The sequence below is a fragment of the Paramormyrops kingsleyae genome, chromosome 17 (genome assembly GCF_048594095.1).
Source record: "Paramormyrops kingsleyae isolate MSU_618 chromosome 17, PKINGS_0.4, whole genome shotgun sequence".
NCBI classification, from domain to species: Eukaryota; Metazoa; Chordata; class Actinopteri; order Osteoglossiformes; family Mormyridae; genus Paramormyrops; species Paramormyrops kingsleyae.
In genome coordinates, this window is record NC_132813.1 from 24,796,383 (window position 1) to 24,814,200 (window position 17,818).

General features: G+C 38.9%; 1 protein-coding gene across 11 annotated transcripts in view; it reads right to left on the bottom strand.

Annotated features, from left to right (window-relative positions):
* Positions 1-17,818, bottom strand: part of agfg1a (ArfGAP with FG repeats 1a) — a 57,470-nt gene that overhangs the window by 7,080 nt on the left and 32,572 nt on the right. For 2 of the 11 annotated variants that reach the window (XM_023796032.2, XM_023796028.2), the window contains exons 3-11: positions 12,757-12,872; positions 12,495-12,657; positions 11,296-11,461; positions 10,482-10,592; positions 7,994-8,203; positions 7,154-7,331; positions 6,901-6,980; positions 6,622-6,726; positions 6,082-6,129 (exon numbers count right to left, since the gene is read on the bottom strand). In XM_023796032.2, the coding sequence (XP_023651800.1) occupies positions 6,082-6,129; positions 6,622-6,726; positions 6,901-6,980; positions 7,154-7,331; positions 7,994-8,203; positions 10,482-10,592; positions 11,296-11,461; positions 12,495-12,657; positions 12,757-12,872 (1,177 nt within the window). Of the gene's footprint in view, positions 1-6,081; positions 6,130-6,612; positions 6,727-6,900; positions 6,981-7,153; positions 7,332-7,993; positions 8,204-10,481; positions 10,593-11,295; positions 11,462-12,494; positions 12,658-12,756; positions 12,873-17,818 lie in introns of all 11 variants that reach the window. The other 9 variants (XM_023796030.2, XM_023796029.2, XM_023796031.2 and 6 more) reach the window with 9 other exon arrangements.

The following is a 17,818-nucleotide window of genomic DNA, read 5'->3' on the forward strand; positions in this document are numbered from 1 at the left end:
GAGGCTACTGGCCTCATTTCGATTTAAGTCCAAAGTGTGTTTTAAACTGAGATATGCTGAACACGTTTTTCTCATCAAGCTATTCTTTAAAGAGAAAAAACATCATAAAAGGCAAAACAGTGCATTATGAAGTGATGAGGGAAAACAGGAAATAGTAACAGGATGGTTCAGATTTAAACATATGGGACTGAGGCATTTCTTGAGTGAACGAACATTTCAAAATTTAAAACTGTTAATAAGAGGGTACAGAAAATAAAACAATTTGATGGTGTATTGGGTCGACAAAGGAGCATGGTACAAAAGACAGATAACCCAAAAGATTAGAATATTTTTATTAGCAATGTTATTTTAAAATACTTCATTGTGCAGTATTTTACCAAGGAAATTCAGTGTCACCAACTTTGGTCTGCTGGCTGGTTTGAGATTTTGTTAGAAGATTAGAATGTTAGAAGATTAGAATTAGAGCCTTGTAGTTCGGCTTTTTGGCAGGCGTCTAGAAACCATAAGTTGATTTGCCAGTATACGCGAATCCGGAAAACATGCGTGCAAAGAGCCTATTATCTGACAAGCCCTATTTACCTGACAGCACTCCTAATTAGTTTCCAAGATGGTGAGCTGTTCTAAGGTGACTGAACCCCTGCAACAGCAGGTTTTCCAGAGGAACGCCAAAAGGATAATCCTTTCAGCCACCGCAAGTGAAGTTGGTCGTTCCAAGTCTGTGATTTCTAGAATATTGCAGTTTTTTGATTCATTCAAGACCCCCAAAATTGCTGGTCACCTACATTAGATAAATGTGGATAATGTGAACAGGATAATGTGAAGAATAACTTTGGGGAATCGTTGAAGCAGTGCAGCTGGAATTGCTTGCCGGTAAGGATCTATCTCTGCATACAGCATCTCGCCATTTAAGCCAATTTGGACTGAATGTCCACTCTGCAGTGACCAAGCCTCTCATCAGCAGAAAGAATCTAAAGGCTAGACTAACCTTTGCTGAGAAGCATGTTGTGTAGACAGAGGAGAACTGGTCTAGAATTCACTTTAGTGATGAGCGTTTAATTCATTAGGGTCTGAAGGGATACATTATGCTTGGTGTCAAACTGGGGAAAGACAGAACCCAAAGTGCATAAAGAAGTCAGTTAAATTAGGAGGAGAAAGCATCATGGATTGGGGGATGTTTTTTGCAGCAGGAGTTGGGCTTTTTGTACAGTTACATGGCAAGGTGACTGCAAATGTTTATCAGAACCTCTTGCAGCAACATGTGGTTCCTTCCCTGTGAGTATCTCCCAATCAGCCTGCAATTTTCATACAAGCCAATGTCTTCTGTCACAATGCAAAATAGCTAAAGCAGTTTCTTGAAGCTAGCAGCATTGAAATAATGAAATGGCCAGCCCAGAGTCCAGACCTGATAGAGAATCCCTGACGACCAAGATATAGCCAAGAAACCCACTACAGATACCACCCTGTGGAAAAGATTAGAAGAAGATCAAACAAGATCAAACCAGAGCAGTGTGAGAAACTAGTGATCTTCTGCGGGTGTAGATGGGCTGAAGTCATTCAAAGCAAGGGCCTCTACACTTCCTACTAATGATTGAAAGCTGTTACTCTTCAAAAAATTTTGCCGAAATATTATTTTGTACTAGAAAGATTACTGTTCTTTAACTTTGACCAAAAAATAAAGGCTTTTTTGAAGTGCCTTGATTATTTTGATAAACATACTAGTAGAACAGTCCTTGAAATTCTGAGCAATGAAGGTTAACGATATTTCAGGAAAATCAAGTGCTCATATTTTTCTCTAATTTTGATTTCCACTGTAGAAATAAACCAGGTATCCAGCAAAAATACTTTATGTACCAAAAGCTACTGTCTGGTACAAGCTAAATTAAAACACTGGTGATCTCACTAATGGAAATTAACCTGGAATACCAAAAAATACTACTATAGTGGATAATCTAAAACATTCTTAAATGTGAAGGGAAAACCCTCGACAACCACACATATTAAACACATAAACCAGCAGCTACAACTGAATTAAGCCTATACCCTGCAAAACATCATTGGGTGCACTACCAAGATACAAATGAGTAGTATACCATAGGAACAGTATAGAAGGGTGGCAATGGTGTTTTGATGCATTTTGGTGCATTGTCACTGGGGTAGTGTTTTTTTTTTGTCACACCAATCAATTCAAGTATAAGTATACTGCATTGCGGTGCTATGAAATAAGGCTATAAAAGCAAAATAAAATAATATTATAGTCAAATAAAATAAAATAGAAGTAAACAATATAAAGAAAAATGGATATCACTGGATGTGACTCTTACACATTGAAAGCAAAATGGTTGTGAGCAGCCCACTGTCGGGTTATGAGGAAATCAACGCCACTTCAGTGCTTATTGCTTCCATGATTCACCAAAACAGTAGCATGGGGCACTCTGGATTTAATCTTAAACATAAGAATACAACAAATTCATACAGATTACTAACTTCTGGGTATCACAATACGCGTCTCAGTAATATTTTAAGCATACTACTAATTTTCTTTCCGAAACGTGGGTGAAAATAATGTCTGTATATGGCCGAAAACTAGTGTCCATTATCTAAAGCCCTGCAATGACATACAGTTTGATTTTGTTAAAATAAAATTAAGTTGAACTATTTAATTTTCTGGAGGAAAATTTATTGTTTAGATTATACAACCAATCGGTATATTTAGATTAATCCAGAGAAAAATAGTCATTAGTGGCAGCCCTAGAAACTATTCACCGTTCTAGCGGATGACAGCCTTTGCTTGTTGTGTATGATACTGTGTAACGTCACATGCAGCCTTCCTATTACACAATTACAGTTGGCTACATTTTCCAAATTTTCAATAGTTCCGGAAATCTTATCAACCAACGAAAAATAAAATGATAAAAAGCAAATTAGGGCTGCAACAATTCATCGAGCAACTCTGATAACTACAAACAAATCCTCGATGCAAATTCTTTGCTTCGATGTTTCGTTTAATCCACACAACTATGTACCGCTCATTGGTGTTTCACAAAGATGATTATTAGTGTCAAACAGTGCGCTTATGCTGCGTTTTGTGTAGCAGACCAGTAGAAAAAACAGTGGCGACACTCCCATAGGTGCCCATTGTAAAAAAGTTGGAGGAATTTCCAGCAAACTTTCCGGTCATGGGGATGGAGAATACAGACGCTCCTCTACTTAAGAACATTCAACTTATGAACTTTCAGACATACGAAAGAAGAGGACAGTAAGTCCAAATTGTGTTCATTGGGCTCCAGTTTCCTATTTGCAACATTAATATTTTTTTTCTGTGCGCCAATTCCACCTAGTACGACTTCTGGCCGCTACTCCCGCCGTGCAGCAGTAGTGTGCGTACTCCCAGCATCCTAGTGCTTTGTACTTGCGTATACTGTTAAAATTATGTTGAATAACGACTTATGTACATTTTAAGTTATGAACGGCCGTTCGGAACGTATCACTGGTAAGTAGAGGAGCGTCCGTAGTTCCAAACATTGAAATTCACATTCATTTCCATTTCTTACCAAGCACTTTAAGTGGTATGTTGATAAAATAAGATTTAAAAAAAAAAAACATTTAACACATTAGCTATCATTAATAAACTAAATTTTAATTTATAAGTGCTCAGCATTAGCTGTTAATGTTTAACAATTAATAATAATGACCGACGGTAGTTTAACAGCTACCAAGGTTAACGTTCCCATTTCACTGATGAGTTTATGAATCACTATTGATACAGGGTAACGTTACATATTAAGCTGTTCTGGATATCCACAGCTTCATAATTACAGTCAGCTGCACTACTACCATGTTAATACAACCTGATTAAAATATCAATTTACAGCTCCGCAGGTCACATGGTTCAGCATGAATTTACTACCAGATTTATGGCAAAATACCTTAAATTATTTTGTGGTAATTTATTTGCCAAAAAAAAGTTGCAGTAAAGTCTCTGTAATTTTACATGTGCTTTTTAAGTGCTGCATTTGTAAACAGCATGCAAACAAAAAGTATTTTTCCCCCACATTACTTCATCTCTCTCATGTAGAATTACTTAGAATTTAATTGTAATAAAATAAAAACTTCTGTTTGTCCATATTGACCTATTGTTTTTTTCTCTCCCTTATTTACCCCCCAGACTTTGTCCCTTAAGTGCAATGTGTAAATGGGACCTTACATACAGTGGTAGTTTTTGCAATATGGCCAATTTGCCCTATTTAGCTTGTTTTGCGGAAAGAATGACAATGTATTTTGATCACCGGACACTTTTGAGAGGTGGGTGATTTCTATGACTTCTTCATTGTAAGTAACATAAGTGTGATAAATTGCAATTTCAAAACTCATCATCTGATGTGTAAGCAAAAAATGGACTACCCTATAGTCCCTAATCAATTCAGATCCACAGGGCTAGAACAGAAATAAAAATCCTACTGTTAAAATATTAGTGGAACACAACATACATCTTACGTGGTACCTTGCAACTAATATCCACCACAACCACATATATAAAATATTACAAACAAAACAGAAAGCAGCAAGTACTATATCTGTAGTATATCAATATCTGCATTTCACAAACACTAAAGCCAGTGTACTCAGTAACGCAAATGGGCCTTACATAACATGACACACAGTAAATATCAGGGAAAGAAAATATTAAAATGCAAATAGAAACAAATACAGACAAACAGACAGACACAGCCTATTCCTTAGGCCTACAATGTGTTAATGGATAAAGGGCACATACTACATTAGCAGTAGTTTAAAACAATAAAACGCTGGTAAAACAAAACAGACAGAGGTCCATAAGGGACAAATAAAAGAAGAACCCTTGTGAGCCTGAGCCTGTAGGGTGGAAGTGGCCTACATAGTCCCTGCAGTCCCAGTGGAGTGGTTTCTAGGGCACTGGTATTGCTCTACAGCGAGCAGATGTTGTACCTGTACCCACAAGAATGCTGTACCAGGTACAGTACACCTACTTAACCAGTTTACTATTACCTGGTCTCAACAACACTGCTGCACCAGTAATGTTTTAGTAGATTACAGGACACTGCTAAACTGGTGAAAAACAGGAAGCACAAAGATGCAGCATCTACACTGGAATCATGATCACAAGAAGCATACGACCACAACTGGAACACTAAAAAGTTGAAGAAGAAAAAAAAGAAACATTTTTTTTTAACTGTAAAGGAAACACTACTACCCCATGTCTTGCAAGCAGGTAAAAATTTCCTTGTCAGAGTGCAATTATTTATTGCTTTGTATCAAAGTTGTTTTGATGGTGACAGAGCAGCAATAGAATAATGATCAAGCCTTACTGTCTAATAGATCTATGACTCTCCCCTGGTGGAATATAAGCACAGTCACAAGGAGTGAGGATGTGGTCATCTTCTTTCAGGGACAGCTGCGCATGAGCATGGGAGTACTGAAGTGCACAGAGAGGCAGGGCTTCCAGTATAAAGGAATTATGTCAATATGAAATTCTTTTAGAATCATTTGTTGATTTTAAATATGCCTGTTTTCTGCCTGATGTTCTTTATGTGTGCAAGCTGCTCCCCATTGGGCTCAACAATAAGTAACTTTTACTGCTGAAATATTACTGTTACACTGCTCCACAGCCTAAATTTTGTTTAAGCAGATATTTTTATATTTACTTTCGTCTCTTATTTTTCAGTTCAATGATAAGTTAAATCCACCACTGAAAGAGAATATCTATTTAGCTCTTATTAATGTAGCCTGGCTACTATTACTTAGCAGAAGTGTTGACTCAAACAGCAGCTAAGCATTTGAAATATTACTGTTAACCTGTACTTAACTGTAACACCTTGCAATAACCCAAATTCTAATCTTATTTTCAACCTTAAATAAACAGTGCATTGAAACAAGTGTCTGAAAAGAACATCCATGCTCAAGGTAGCTGTACCAGGCTCAGAAGTCAAAACACACATCGTTTGCAATCAAGGAAATGAGGTCGAAATGAGTTCAAGAAGCAGTGCGACACCAAGCCACAAAGAGGCAAAAACAGGAAAAAGATGAGGCCAAGGAGTAACCTACCAAAATGGGCCTGAGGGAAGGCCTGCCCGTGCAGGGTTCCAAACAAGCCTTGTCCAGCATGGCGAGAACAACCAGATAGAACTGTCAAAGACAGACTCCCTCTACTTTTCAAGCACACACAGACACACTGTGACCTGTCATCAATTATGGTCAATTTTAAAAGGCAACCACTTTTCTGATACTTCCTTGTGACAATAAGTACCATCAGCAGACAGAATATTATATCATAATAATTGTGTAAAATTCAGAATTTGTTTCACTTTTTTGTCATTGAGTACCCTATACCACAGAGTTTATGGGAAACACAGCAACGCAGTTGTGAAGAGTTTCAAAATGAAAGCACTGGTTGAATGACTCTTCTAGGTCAATTCGGTCTGCTAATATTAATGGATATAGGCAAAAATTAACTAAAAGCTGTTTCTTGAGATTTGCACCAGTATGGTTCCATAGTTAAGTAGTGCTTCAATGTCACAAGCTCCTACTATCCCATCACACCCCACACAACCCCCTCAACCACACATTCATTCCCACCGACTCCACCTGTGGCTGCCACAGCTGCTGCTCTGCCATTGGTCTGGAACGGATTGGTAGGGGCGGTTGCTGGGGCAACCGGAGCAGCAACAAAGGGATTTGTTGATGGAGCTGCTAAAACAATACAAGAAAAGCAGTAATCAGTTTTGAAAGTGACAAACTATAGAAGAAAAAAAATTGGCATGTAATTATTAATGCACCTATGTAGATGTCAAGTGACTTCAGTACACCTGCCTTCCATCTACTAATCCAAAGAAAATGACAAAAATAAGAGGGGCATTTACTCACCTCCAAAACCCGGGGGCATGCTGGGTATCACCTGCTGTACCTGGGCTGGAGTAACCCCTGTCACAGCACCATAGACACTGCTGAGGCAGAGGAGAGCACATTGACTGTTTGTTCAGACAAACAGACCAGCAGTTCAGACACAACAGGAACTGGCAGGGGGAGGGGGTATAAGTGAGAACAGCACACTGTTTGGATATGTGTTTTTCTCACATCACAGGGCAGTTATGTGTAAGAGATCCAATCTCTGACTTACCCTGGGGCAGAGCTGCTTGTGCTGTACACACTACTAGTTGGGGCAGAAGAACTGAAGACATTGTCCAGCTCAGCCAAAGCAGCATAGCGGTCGCCTCCACCCCCAGCAGATTGGGACTGAGGTGGCACTACTCCTGCTGAAGCCGGGGCAGAACTTATCCCACTAAGTATACTACCTCCTGGTGCAAGACAGGACACAGAGAGCGGGTCAGAGCGTCGGCCCTCTCAACCAGTACAGACGGCAGCAGCGACTTTACACATTCTCTGGCAAACACCTTAACACGATGAAAACTGTGCACCGGGACCCAACCCTGAAAGCAGAAACCTAGCGTATCACTACAGAAGATTCCAGTTAAACACAAATGTGCTGCCAAGAGGATCTACAACTAACACGACACGGTCAAATTAGTATTGAACAGCACGTCCCTCCTGACAAACACAGTGCTCTTTTATCACAGGTACAAACACAGCCCAAATAGACAATGCCGACAGTGTCGGTTGCGCAACAATTAAGACTGTTTATGTAAAGATGAATTGTGGCAAAAGAAACTTCCGGTGGGGACAGTTCTGCAGAAGTGGGCCCAAAAAAGTGTACAGAAGTGCTTTGGTTTTAGAATGAATGACATGACCTATCAATTCTCCTACCCTCTCCCCAACCAAAACCTTCTAAACTCACAAAATAATAAAGCCAAGGAGCGCACTCTGATTTATAGTGGGCAGATATATTTCAGGCAGAAGGCCACTGCGGCTTCTCTACTCTGCCCTTTGGCATCAGGATAAACCCAAGCAGGGTGGACATCTTTAATTCTGCAAAACAGGGAGGGCTGCAAAAAAAAGTTACCTTGCTCAGGTTTGGCAGAGCTAAAGATGTTATTCAGGTCAGCCAAAGCTGTGTATCTATCAGCTGGGACGCTAGTGCTGTCTACAGCCGCTTTGGGGCCTCCTGCGGAGTTACTCTGGGAGGAACTGAAGGATCCAAAGTCAGCGCTACAGGATTTGGGGAAGTTTTCAAAATTTGCAAAACTGGCATTAGCTAATCCAGAGCTGCTACCTGTATGGAGGAGAAAAATGACACAGGTATCAAGAGAGAGCTTGAAGCTGCAAGGCTTCCATGCACTGTGTCTGTCCACTTTTTACAAGGCTCCTTCACATACACAGCATTCACAAGTGGCACAGCACTGCACCGGATACCATCACAACCGCCACTATGGAGTAGCTGTGAACAACTGCACCTTGACACTGAGCACTACCTTGGGCACTTCCATGATAAATATAGCGCAACGCTGTAACATATCCATTTTTAAATACAAACCTGTGATAGGTCACAGAAGGCTAAAGAAGTCCTGATGAATTACAGTTGCGCTGTACACATGTAGGTGGCATCTTACTTGGTACGAACCTTGGTAACTGTAAGCACTGAGTCTAACACAAATCAGTAGCTGAGAAAATGTTGCATATTGTATGTATTAGGTCATAGGTCATACCATGATAAACAAAACTGAATAATCGGCAATCATGGCATAAATGCAGAGGCTATGCTGTGCTGTTTCATAACAATAGTCCCAGCTAGGCTTGGGAAAAAGGCCTAGCTCAATTATAAAGAAAGGTGACAGAATATAGGCCAAAAAACGTCACTTTGCATTTAATTTCAGAGGAGTATAATACTGGGTTGGCGATAACAGCCCTCTCCTGGCTGCAGTCCACACCACACAAAGTTCAAACCCTTCATTTCATCTAGTGGCAGCACAATGAGGACCAAATGTATGATAATCAGAGAATAGTAGGGCTGTGGCATACCATACAGCTATGCTCGTGTCAGGACAATCGAGGAATTGTTAGGTGGTATGTCTTACAGACAATAAAAAATTCTAATTAGAAAGTAACATACTATTTTTTTTATTAGAGCCCATAAAACTGAATGGCAACTACGGAGCTCTTGGGAGATTAGGAAGAAAATATACTTGGATGATATTAGCTTATTGCTGAAAACTATCCAACATATTTCACCCATCCATCTTCTATGCAACTTAATACATGGTCACAATGAGCCTGGAGCCTAACCCAGAAAACAAAGGTCTTGAAGCAGGGCACACCCTGAATAGGGTGTCGGTCTATCTCATGGAACACCAAATTGCCACAACAAATGTTTTTAGACATCTTCAGATATGCTGCAGTTCAAAGATAAATGGGAAACATTTATTTATAGCATGTAAAATCAAACGCACTCACATACATACACACATCAAGCTATTATAAACTGACCAGTCCAATTACAGACTTGTATCATAAAGATATGAGGCTGAAACATGTCCTAGATCCTGTATTTCTTTGGTAAAATTAAATTTACGATTATGGCCCTTAGCTCTCTTTTCATCAACAGCTTCCAGTTAGATAAAGGTGGTATAGTATTAGATACAGAAAGACAAAGTGGACGAGCAAAGAGGCAGTGATGGAAACAGACAGGGCTGAGAGCTCCTGGGGGCCCAGCAAACTTACTGTGTGAGGTCAGAGGTAGCAGAACAGTGGCAAACTCACCCACACTGTGGCTGGATGAGAAAGCAATGAAAACTGGCAGCCAACAGGAGGGACAGGAAAGTGACAGAACAGAACAGAAAGCAGAAAAGAAACAAACAAAAGTGTGAAGTAAATTTAAAGAAACAGAGCAAATGGGAACCAAAAGCACAGGCCAAGCAGCGGTTAGACCACCTGCCAAAACAAAAGGGCTGTTCAGCACCAATACAGAACATTTAGTCGACCCACAATCATTGGCTGTGGTCATAATGCCAGACAAAACACATACATACTTTGGTGAAAAGGAAATCAAATAAAATGGACTTTTTTGGCGTGAACAACCTTTACTAAACACAAAAGAAAACTTTCATAGAGTGTTAAAGCAAGCAGTGCAACAGTTTCAGACAAACTCTAAAAGAGGAAAACAGAGAAACAAAGCAGGGAATAGTCTGACAAAATGGTCAGTAAAAACCCACAGGTCTCTGATACAACAGAAATAAACGTGAGGTAGCGGTTCTTCCCAAAAGTACAAGTAATCATTTATGGAAAAGCAAACAAACAAACAAATGAATTGAGACAAAAATCAGTAGGCCATATACTGCTGGAAAGAGGGGGGGGGGTAGCTGCTGGCATGTATAATTCCTAGTGTTAAAGAAAATGTGTGTGTGTGTGTGTGTGTGTGTGTATAAAAAGATAATTGTCAAGAATGACAATGCATGCATATACTGAAGCATCTAAAGTGTGTTGCATGTGCATGTATGTGCAAGACGGTATACACAGGTGAGTGTAAGTGAAGAGAGGGCTGCAGGGGGCGCTACCTGTGTGTGAGGGCTGAAAAGCAGCCTGTGGTGCTGATGGGAATTGAGCCGTTGCACCAGCCTGTCCAAACGCATCAAAGTTTGCAAAGTCTGCATTAGCAGTATTCTGAGCTGCAGGTCATAGGGAAACAAACAGAAAAGTGATGGTTATGCCAACATAGGAATGGTAAACTTAAACATGAGCCAAAATGGACAGAGAGTGCACATAAGATGTAAAAAGCATGCAGTGGTATGGCTTAGGGTCCCCTCCTCATTGTGACAGCTGTTCACTCTCCTGGCCAGCAATCTGCTCCCATACACAGGACTAAAGAATAGACCTCTTGACCCATAATTCATGTGAGATTTGGATGGGAAAAGGCCAATCTTTGCCATCTTAAATCCAGAACTCGCGTGGGAGCTGTGCATCTCTGAATGTGTCTATTCATACCATATTTTCATTACCTTTTTAATACCATTACTTGGTAATCATGAAAAAGTGATTCTTAACTACATTTGTAATAGCTTGGATATACATAAAAAATATAACCACAATATGATACAGTGATATAGTATGCAAACACCCTTCTCTCTATAACATTGGTTTGAATATATACGCGTGTGTTTTAATGTGCAAAACAGAATCTTATGAAAACTCATTAGCATGATTTAAGAGTTGTACTTGGTCTAACGGGAGCTAACGTTTACAGCACTGTGGTACTTAGATACACATGAGAGGCACACGCAGGAGATGGGGAGTACCTTCACATCAAGGCACAGAGTATCCTAACAGGGCAGCAGTCCGTTCCAGATTAAGCCCCAGCTATGCTCTTCTTACCTGGGTGGCTGTTGAAATGTGCAAAGTTTGCGAAGTTGGCAGAGCCTGCGGTCTGAGACGTTGAGGCAGCAAAGATGTCACCGCCCAGGTCACTGAGGAGGTCAAACTTCTTCTCCTGGAACTGCTGACCCATCTGTTGTGCCTGTGCACGGCTCACCACTGGGGACTGAGAGCAAAAAGAGAAGCACTTAACAAAACACCTGTTACATAATGGGGATTCAATGTAGAGCTGCACAATTACTCGTAAAAAAAACAGCGATCTTGATTCACACCTCTATGCAATCTCTAAAATACAATGATTCTTCTGCCTTGTATTACATCAGCTGGATCAAAAGAAGTGCTCCTACTTTTCCTCAGAGAGTCTCAAATGTCCCATAATTCTGTATTCTCTTTAAAGGGCGCATTTCCACTGCACAGGTACCTTACTTTTGATACTTCAAGAAAGTACCAAAACTACGGTACTTCAAGATGTTGTGTTTCCACTGGCGTAAAAAACGGTACCCGCACTTAACATCAAAGCGAAAGGCGGGATATTTTGTACTGAATTCAAAAACATGGCTGTAGTATATTATAAGGCTGGACAATGTGTGATATTAATACCAACATTGCATGCTGTGTACATGCAATTCTTACTTCACCAGTCGGCTAAATTATTTTTTTGTTACGGTACGTACATTACAGTGCGGGCAGTTTAGGTTTCGCTAAAACATTTTTACTCTGGCATAGGAAAAAAAACTTGCAATTTAAATAATTAGTGGTACCTAGGAACACAACTTAATTCATCCCAGATGGCTGATCGAGTTGTTGATTTGGTCGAGTTCCAAGTTGAATTTCCCCATAAGAAATAATGTAAATGAATTCATACTGTTCTAGACCCCCAAATGACTGCTTATTTATATGCTCCCTAGTTATCTAACTAATGATAAAAAGGGTTAAAAAGTTGTTCTAAAACTAAGCAAAAAAAAAATAATCATAATTCGCATTTTCTTTTAGAATTGTGTAGCCCTAGTGCAATGTAATGTATGTTGCTTCAAAGCTACATTATTCAATTCTGCTATAATCACACAAGATGACCCTGCAAATCATTTCCGCATGTACACACAGGACACTACTGAAATTTCTGCAAAATCAAGCATCAATAAATCTTATATTTTAAAGAACAGTACACTATACTGTTCACCTGGGTATGGAATGCTCACCTGACTAGGTGTAGTCTTGTTGAGGTGCAGTGTGGGGGCAGATTCCCCAAGCAGTGACTTGAGGGGTCGGACCTCAGGAGTGCTGCTGGTGCTGCTAGCTGAAGATCCTGAGATGGAGGCATGGACAGAGGCCACGACCTTGGCCTGCTCTGGGGGAACAAACCTGCAAAGTTTGAGAGGAAATGACAGATGAGGCAATAGGAGACAAACTGCATGCAACAGGCAGAGATGGATATACACAACGCATACGGTACCAGCTTACCATCTTTTCTTCTCATACTTTTCTTGAAGAAATTCTTTTACTTTTTGTGGTTCACGGAAGTCTGGAACGGCAGAGGTCCTGTCATCATAAAGGCCTAGCCATATTTGTTTGCACACCTATAAGAGAATGGGAACCAGATGATGGGGAAAAGTAATATTTGCAATTAAAAAAATAAAAATACCTTTAAAATAATAAAGTAAACTAAACAGATAGAACTCTTTCACCTGAGTGGGCCAAAAGGGCAAAGTGTCAATCACAGAAAAGGGTAGGGTTAGGGCACAAACACCTAGAACCCTAGTTATCTCTGTATGTATGTATATGAAACTTTTGTCTTATTTTTCTTATTTGTTGCCATCTTCATCCTGGAAGAAGAGATATTGTATCTTGGTGGAATCTTCCTGGTAAAATAAAGGATAAATAAAATAAAATAAACGGTTAATGTTAAGGTATGCGCCGGCCAAGTTAACATTTCTGATAAGTGTTTAATAGTTCAGTGTTGCTGGAACGCCAGCTTTACTGACCTTGCAAAATTTCTCAAAGACCGGGATGTCAGTCTTTAAGATGCTTCGCCAGGTTTGACATGCTACTTGACTTCCTCGCAACACCTCTGTAGAACTGTTTGCATACAGGCTTATCGACATCCTTAGCCTTTCCATGCTCGTCTGCAAAATACTTCCAAATGGCACTTTTGCGTTTTTTAAATTTTTCACTAAAGCACCTTGCGAAGTGCCTTCAATTGAAGCATATGTCATGTTCGGCCAGCTCGGTATGTGTGTGTTAACCAGCGTGAATATGTTCAGCGGCTATTGAGAAGAGGGGAGGGGCTGCGTGTGTGTGCGTGTGTTCACGCGTGCCGGTGCCTTAGTGGTGCTGTGTGAAGTGTGGTGAATGAGGTGAAAACCGCACTTGTTATCAATAATGATGAAAATGAGTATCTAATCAGATACTAATTTTTAATATCGATTAGAATCTGAGAATCAATTTTTGACAACCCCAGTGTCTTATTTTCAATTCCAGCGTCAGCTATATCTTCCGTTTCTGATCTTTCGCAGTACATTTTTAGCAGTGCAGCAGTGAAAAAGGTCCCACCTTAAACAGTTTCCAGCTGCGCCACTTTCCGAACGTTGTGTAGGCTATTTAAACCGGTATTGTGGTATAAGAAAAATTCATATCATAACAATAATAAAAACGGTTTTCGGTATGAACTGGTATATCGCCCAGCACTACTATACGCCCCTGATGCAGGTATAACAAAGAAAGACGACATGGTTTACTTTTTTGCCTATTTAACCTAATTTTTAAAACTTTAATACTTCTGACAATGAACGTTTTGAAAAGACGACAGATTATGGATTTAGTCCGCATTTTTTTCATATTTCTACAATAACAATTCAGCCAGTTATGAACTGAAATATATGAGAAAGATACACAGCATCGCCGACGATGCCCTCGTCCCCAGAGGGTTAAAAAAGATAATCACGTATTACAACTGTATAGTCATTCAGAGACAGAACTGACTAAGAGAGACACTACCTCATTTCTTAGAATGGGTTCCTTCCAAAGCTAGACACAAATCATTGAACCTATTACTTTGCTGGACCAGGCATCAATGTTGTGAATGAATGAGAATGATTTATAGGTGTAAGCGCCCCAGTAGGCCCGTTTGCCTTTATGTCAGCCCATCATGACGCGTCTCGATCTGTACAAGTTTAAGCAGGTCTGCTTTGTTTTGTCATGTCCCTAGAGTTCGGTTGAGTTGTGGTTAGATTTTTCGTGAACGACCCGTTCGAGGTCCGTATTGGTACAGTTCAACGCATCTCGACCCATACAAGTTTTAGCAGGAATGGTTCAGTTCCAAGATTTAGGTCAAGGTACAAGTCGAAAAAAATTCAACAGACCAATTCCATGTTTAAGTTGGTCAAGAGGCGTTCGAGTACCAAGATTCTACTGTATTCCTTTTCAAGATTTAAAAATCAGTTTAAAGCTTACCTCCGCTGCATTTGAATACTGCATGCATTCTCCAAGACAATCATTATCGTTTTCATCCTTGCTGTTTAAATCACTCCTAGATGGGTTTGTGAGAAATTTATGTTGAACTCCCTTTTTCGTTATTTTAGAATGGGTTCCTTCTAAAGCTACAGACAAATCACTGAACCTATTGCTTTGATGGACACCTTTGACCAGGCATGTTTTGAACGAATGAGCACTTAGTCGACAGAGTAAGAGAAACGACCAGCAGTACTTCAAGCTTTTGTAGAGGCCAACAAACCAAAAATTTCCAGAAGCCAAATTAATTAGTGCATATAAACCTTACAGAATAACTGAATAAATGAGAAAAAACCAAATAAATGACCAAAAAGTTAAAAAGGAAACAATTTAAATTATTAATTGATGATGACAACCACAAATATTGTGGCTGGCTATTTTTAGAATGCAGGTCAACTGAAACCACATAACAGATACCAACGATTTCCAAATACATTCAGGTTTACTGGTATGGTTTAGAAAGGGAATAGAGGCCTGTCAGAGTTTAGAGAGGAAATAAAAAAAAATTGAATTAACTCATAGGAATGACTATGGCTAATAAACAAAATTGTTTTCATGGAATATGCCTCACTTTTATTCAAAAAGAAAAGTTTTAATCATCTGGCTACCTAGATGACTACCACAAGATATTTCTTAGCCTGAATGGCTTCAGTAAAGCAGTTGTTGGGAAAAATGGGTACTATTGTAAAATAATGTCAGAAAAAAATATAACCTAAAAAGCTTGTGGGAATATACTTTGTTTTTAAAAAAAAAAAAAAAAAAATTAATTAAAAAAAAGAATCTACACACAAAAAAATTGCAGAAGTGAATTCTATAACAGTATCAATCTATAAATGAGCTGTATATATGAATGAATTAGCATGACCAAAAGCCTTCTTTGCCTTATGCAGTGGGAACAGTAACAGAGCTTCATTCATTTGGCTTTTTTAATGTGAACCAAGTATTACAGTGTTGAAACTTTTGCTCACCATGATGATTTGAAATCTGAAGGACTAATGGTTCATATAATGCAATCACAGTAAAGGGGCTGAACTGCTAAATGCACATCGCCTTGTTTAGTCAAATGGATTGTCCATTTTAGAGACCGAATTAAGCACAAAAAAGATATAAAAAAAACAGGATCACAGAAAATCATAAGAAAGCCGGGATATCATTTAATCAATAATTATTCAAGAGTAACAAATTGTGAAAGAAAAGAAATTTAGGCCATGATTTTAAAAGTTGGTCATTCAGTAACCATGACAACTGCTCTTGCCAAATAGCTTCTGGCAAACTAGGCTCCCCAGTGATCTGTGAATGCTGGCCAAGATCAGTCAATTTTTATTTTTATTTATTCATTTATTTTACCTGAATACTGTGACTTCTAGTTGTGACATGTAACTCTGAAACTACACCTATTAATTTTTTTACACATTCCACTTACAGTACTGGACAAAAGTTTTAGGTAATCAGAAAATGTTTAAGGCTGTTTATCTGGGTAGTAAATGTATATTTGCTCAGAAATATAAAACACAGTCTAACATTAGAACGTATGCAAATTAAGAGTAACACAATAAAAAATGAGTAAGAATTTATTCTGTTCTCCAAAATGTTACTGATGTCTTACTGGACAGCTAAAAGAAAGTTCCCAATCCTCTCCTCAGGAATACCCCAGCCATTCCATATAGTCATTAAATTTCACTACCAGCTCAATTGATTAACTTAGTTAAAACCTTTTATGAGGTATTGATTCACCAAATATGGTATGCTAGTGATCGAGTCAAAAAAATACATGGGTGTACCGGAAGATTATTGTACTAAGTACTGAGGTGACTTTAGAAGAGGTTTTGAAGTTGGCACACTTTTACTGACATATCATTATTGTTTAAGACCAATATGAAGATTATTTAACCATCATCTCTACTGATTGCCTAAAACTTTTGTACAGTACTGTACATACCAATTAGCCAAATCTTTCCCCACCATAAGGTTTTTACCTGCATTTCTTTAAGTATGTCAATGTCCATGTCTTGAAGTGGCATTTATTATTCATATTTTATATGCCTAAATATTAATATTCTATTTATTTCTTATTTGCACTATGAACACATTTCTGTAACAGATACACTAGATTTGTCATGATTCGGCATTTGCTCCAAGGTTGATTTAAAACTTGATTTTGCATTCTCAATTTCTCAAAAATTTGGCAGAAGGAAGACTGTGCAAGGTGGATGAAGGTCCAAATAAAGAACAAATTTCACATTGAAAGTGAATCAAAATGCAGTCTGTCAGTATTGCAAGGCAGAACTTAAACATCACAACATGCAATTACATGTTAAAAGGAAGACATCCTGATTTGACAGACTCACCCAACAATGTGAAGTTAGCCATAGATACTAGAGCTGTAATCGGGCCTTAAAAGTTAGGCCCGACAAGGCCAAGCCCAACAGAATTCGTCCAGAGCCCAAGTACATTTTGATTGACAGCTTTTTAAAAGCCCGAATCCGTTTACAACCCGGCATTATTCAAATGTGCGCACGCACACAGCTCTTTTGCCTTTTGTCAAGAATGAGTCATTTATACATTTTTAACATCATTTATTCATGACTAACATAGGCTATAGGCCACTTGGAAGTTGGAACAAAGAAATAAAATAAGTCCTCTGTTAACATCATAACATCGCAGCACTATAAATAAGCCAACATGTCAATAAAATTAAGATAAATTCTAAATTAAGATAGGTATTTGGCATAACGAAATTAAGATAAAGGCTCCGCGGGATTTGCTTCACCACTTCTCTCCACAATCCGACCTAAACGTGATGGTAAACAGCAGCTGAAATTTAATAAAAGAATAGTGCCAACATTACCCTATATACTCTGTCTACATTATACATTTAAGACTCAATTAAAATTTAGTTATAATTAGAAAAACCTTTACTGACCAAGATTAGGCTACATGTTTTTGTGGAGGAAAGTTACTGAACACTCTTTCGCTGCTGCTGGCCGGGATGCATAGTACTGATCTGGCTAATTGT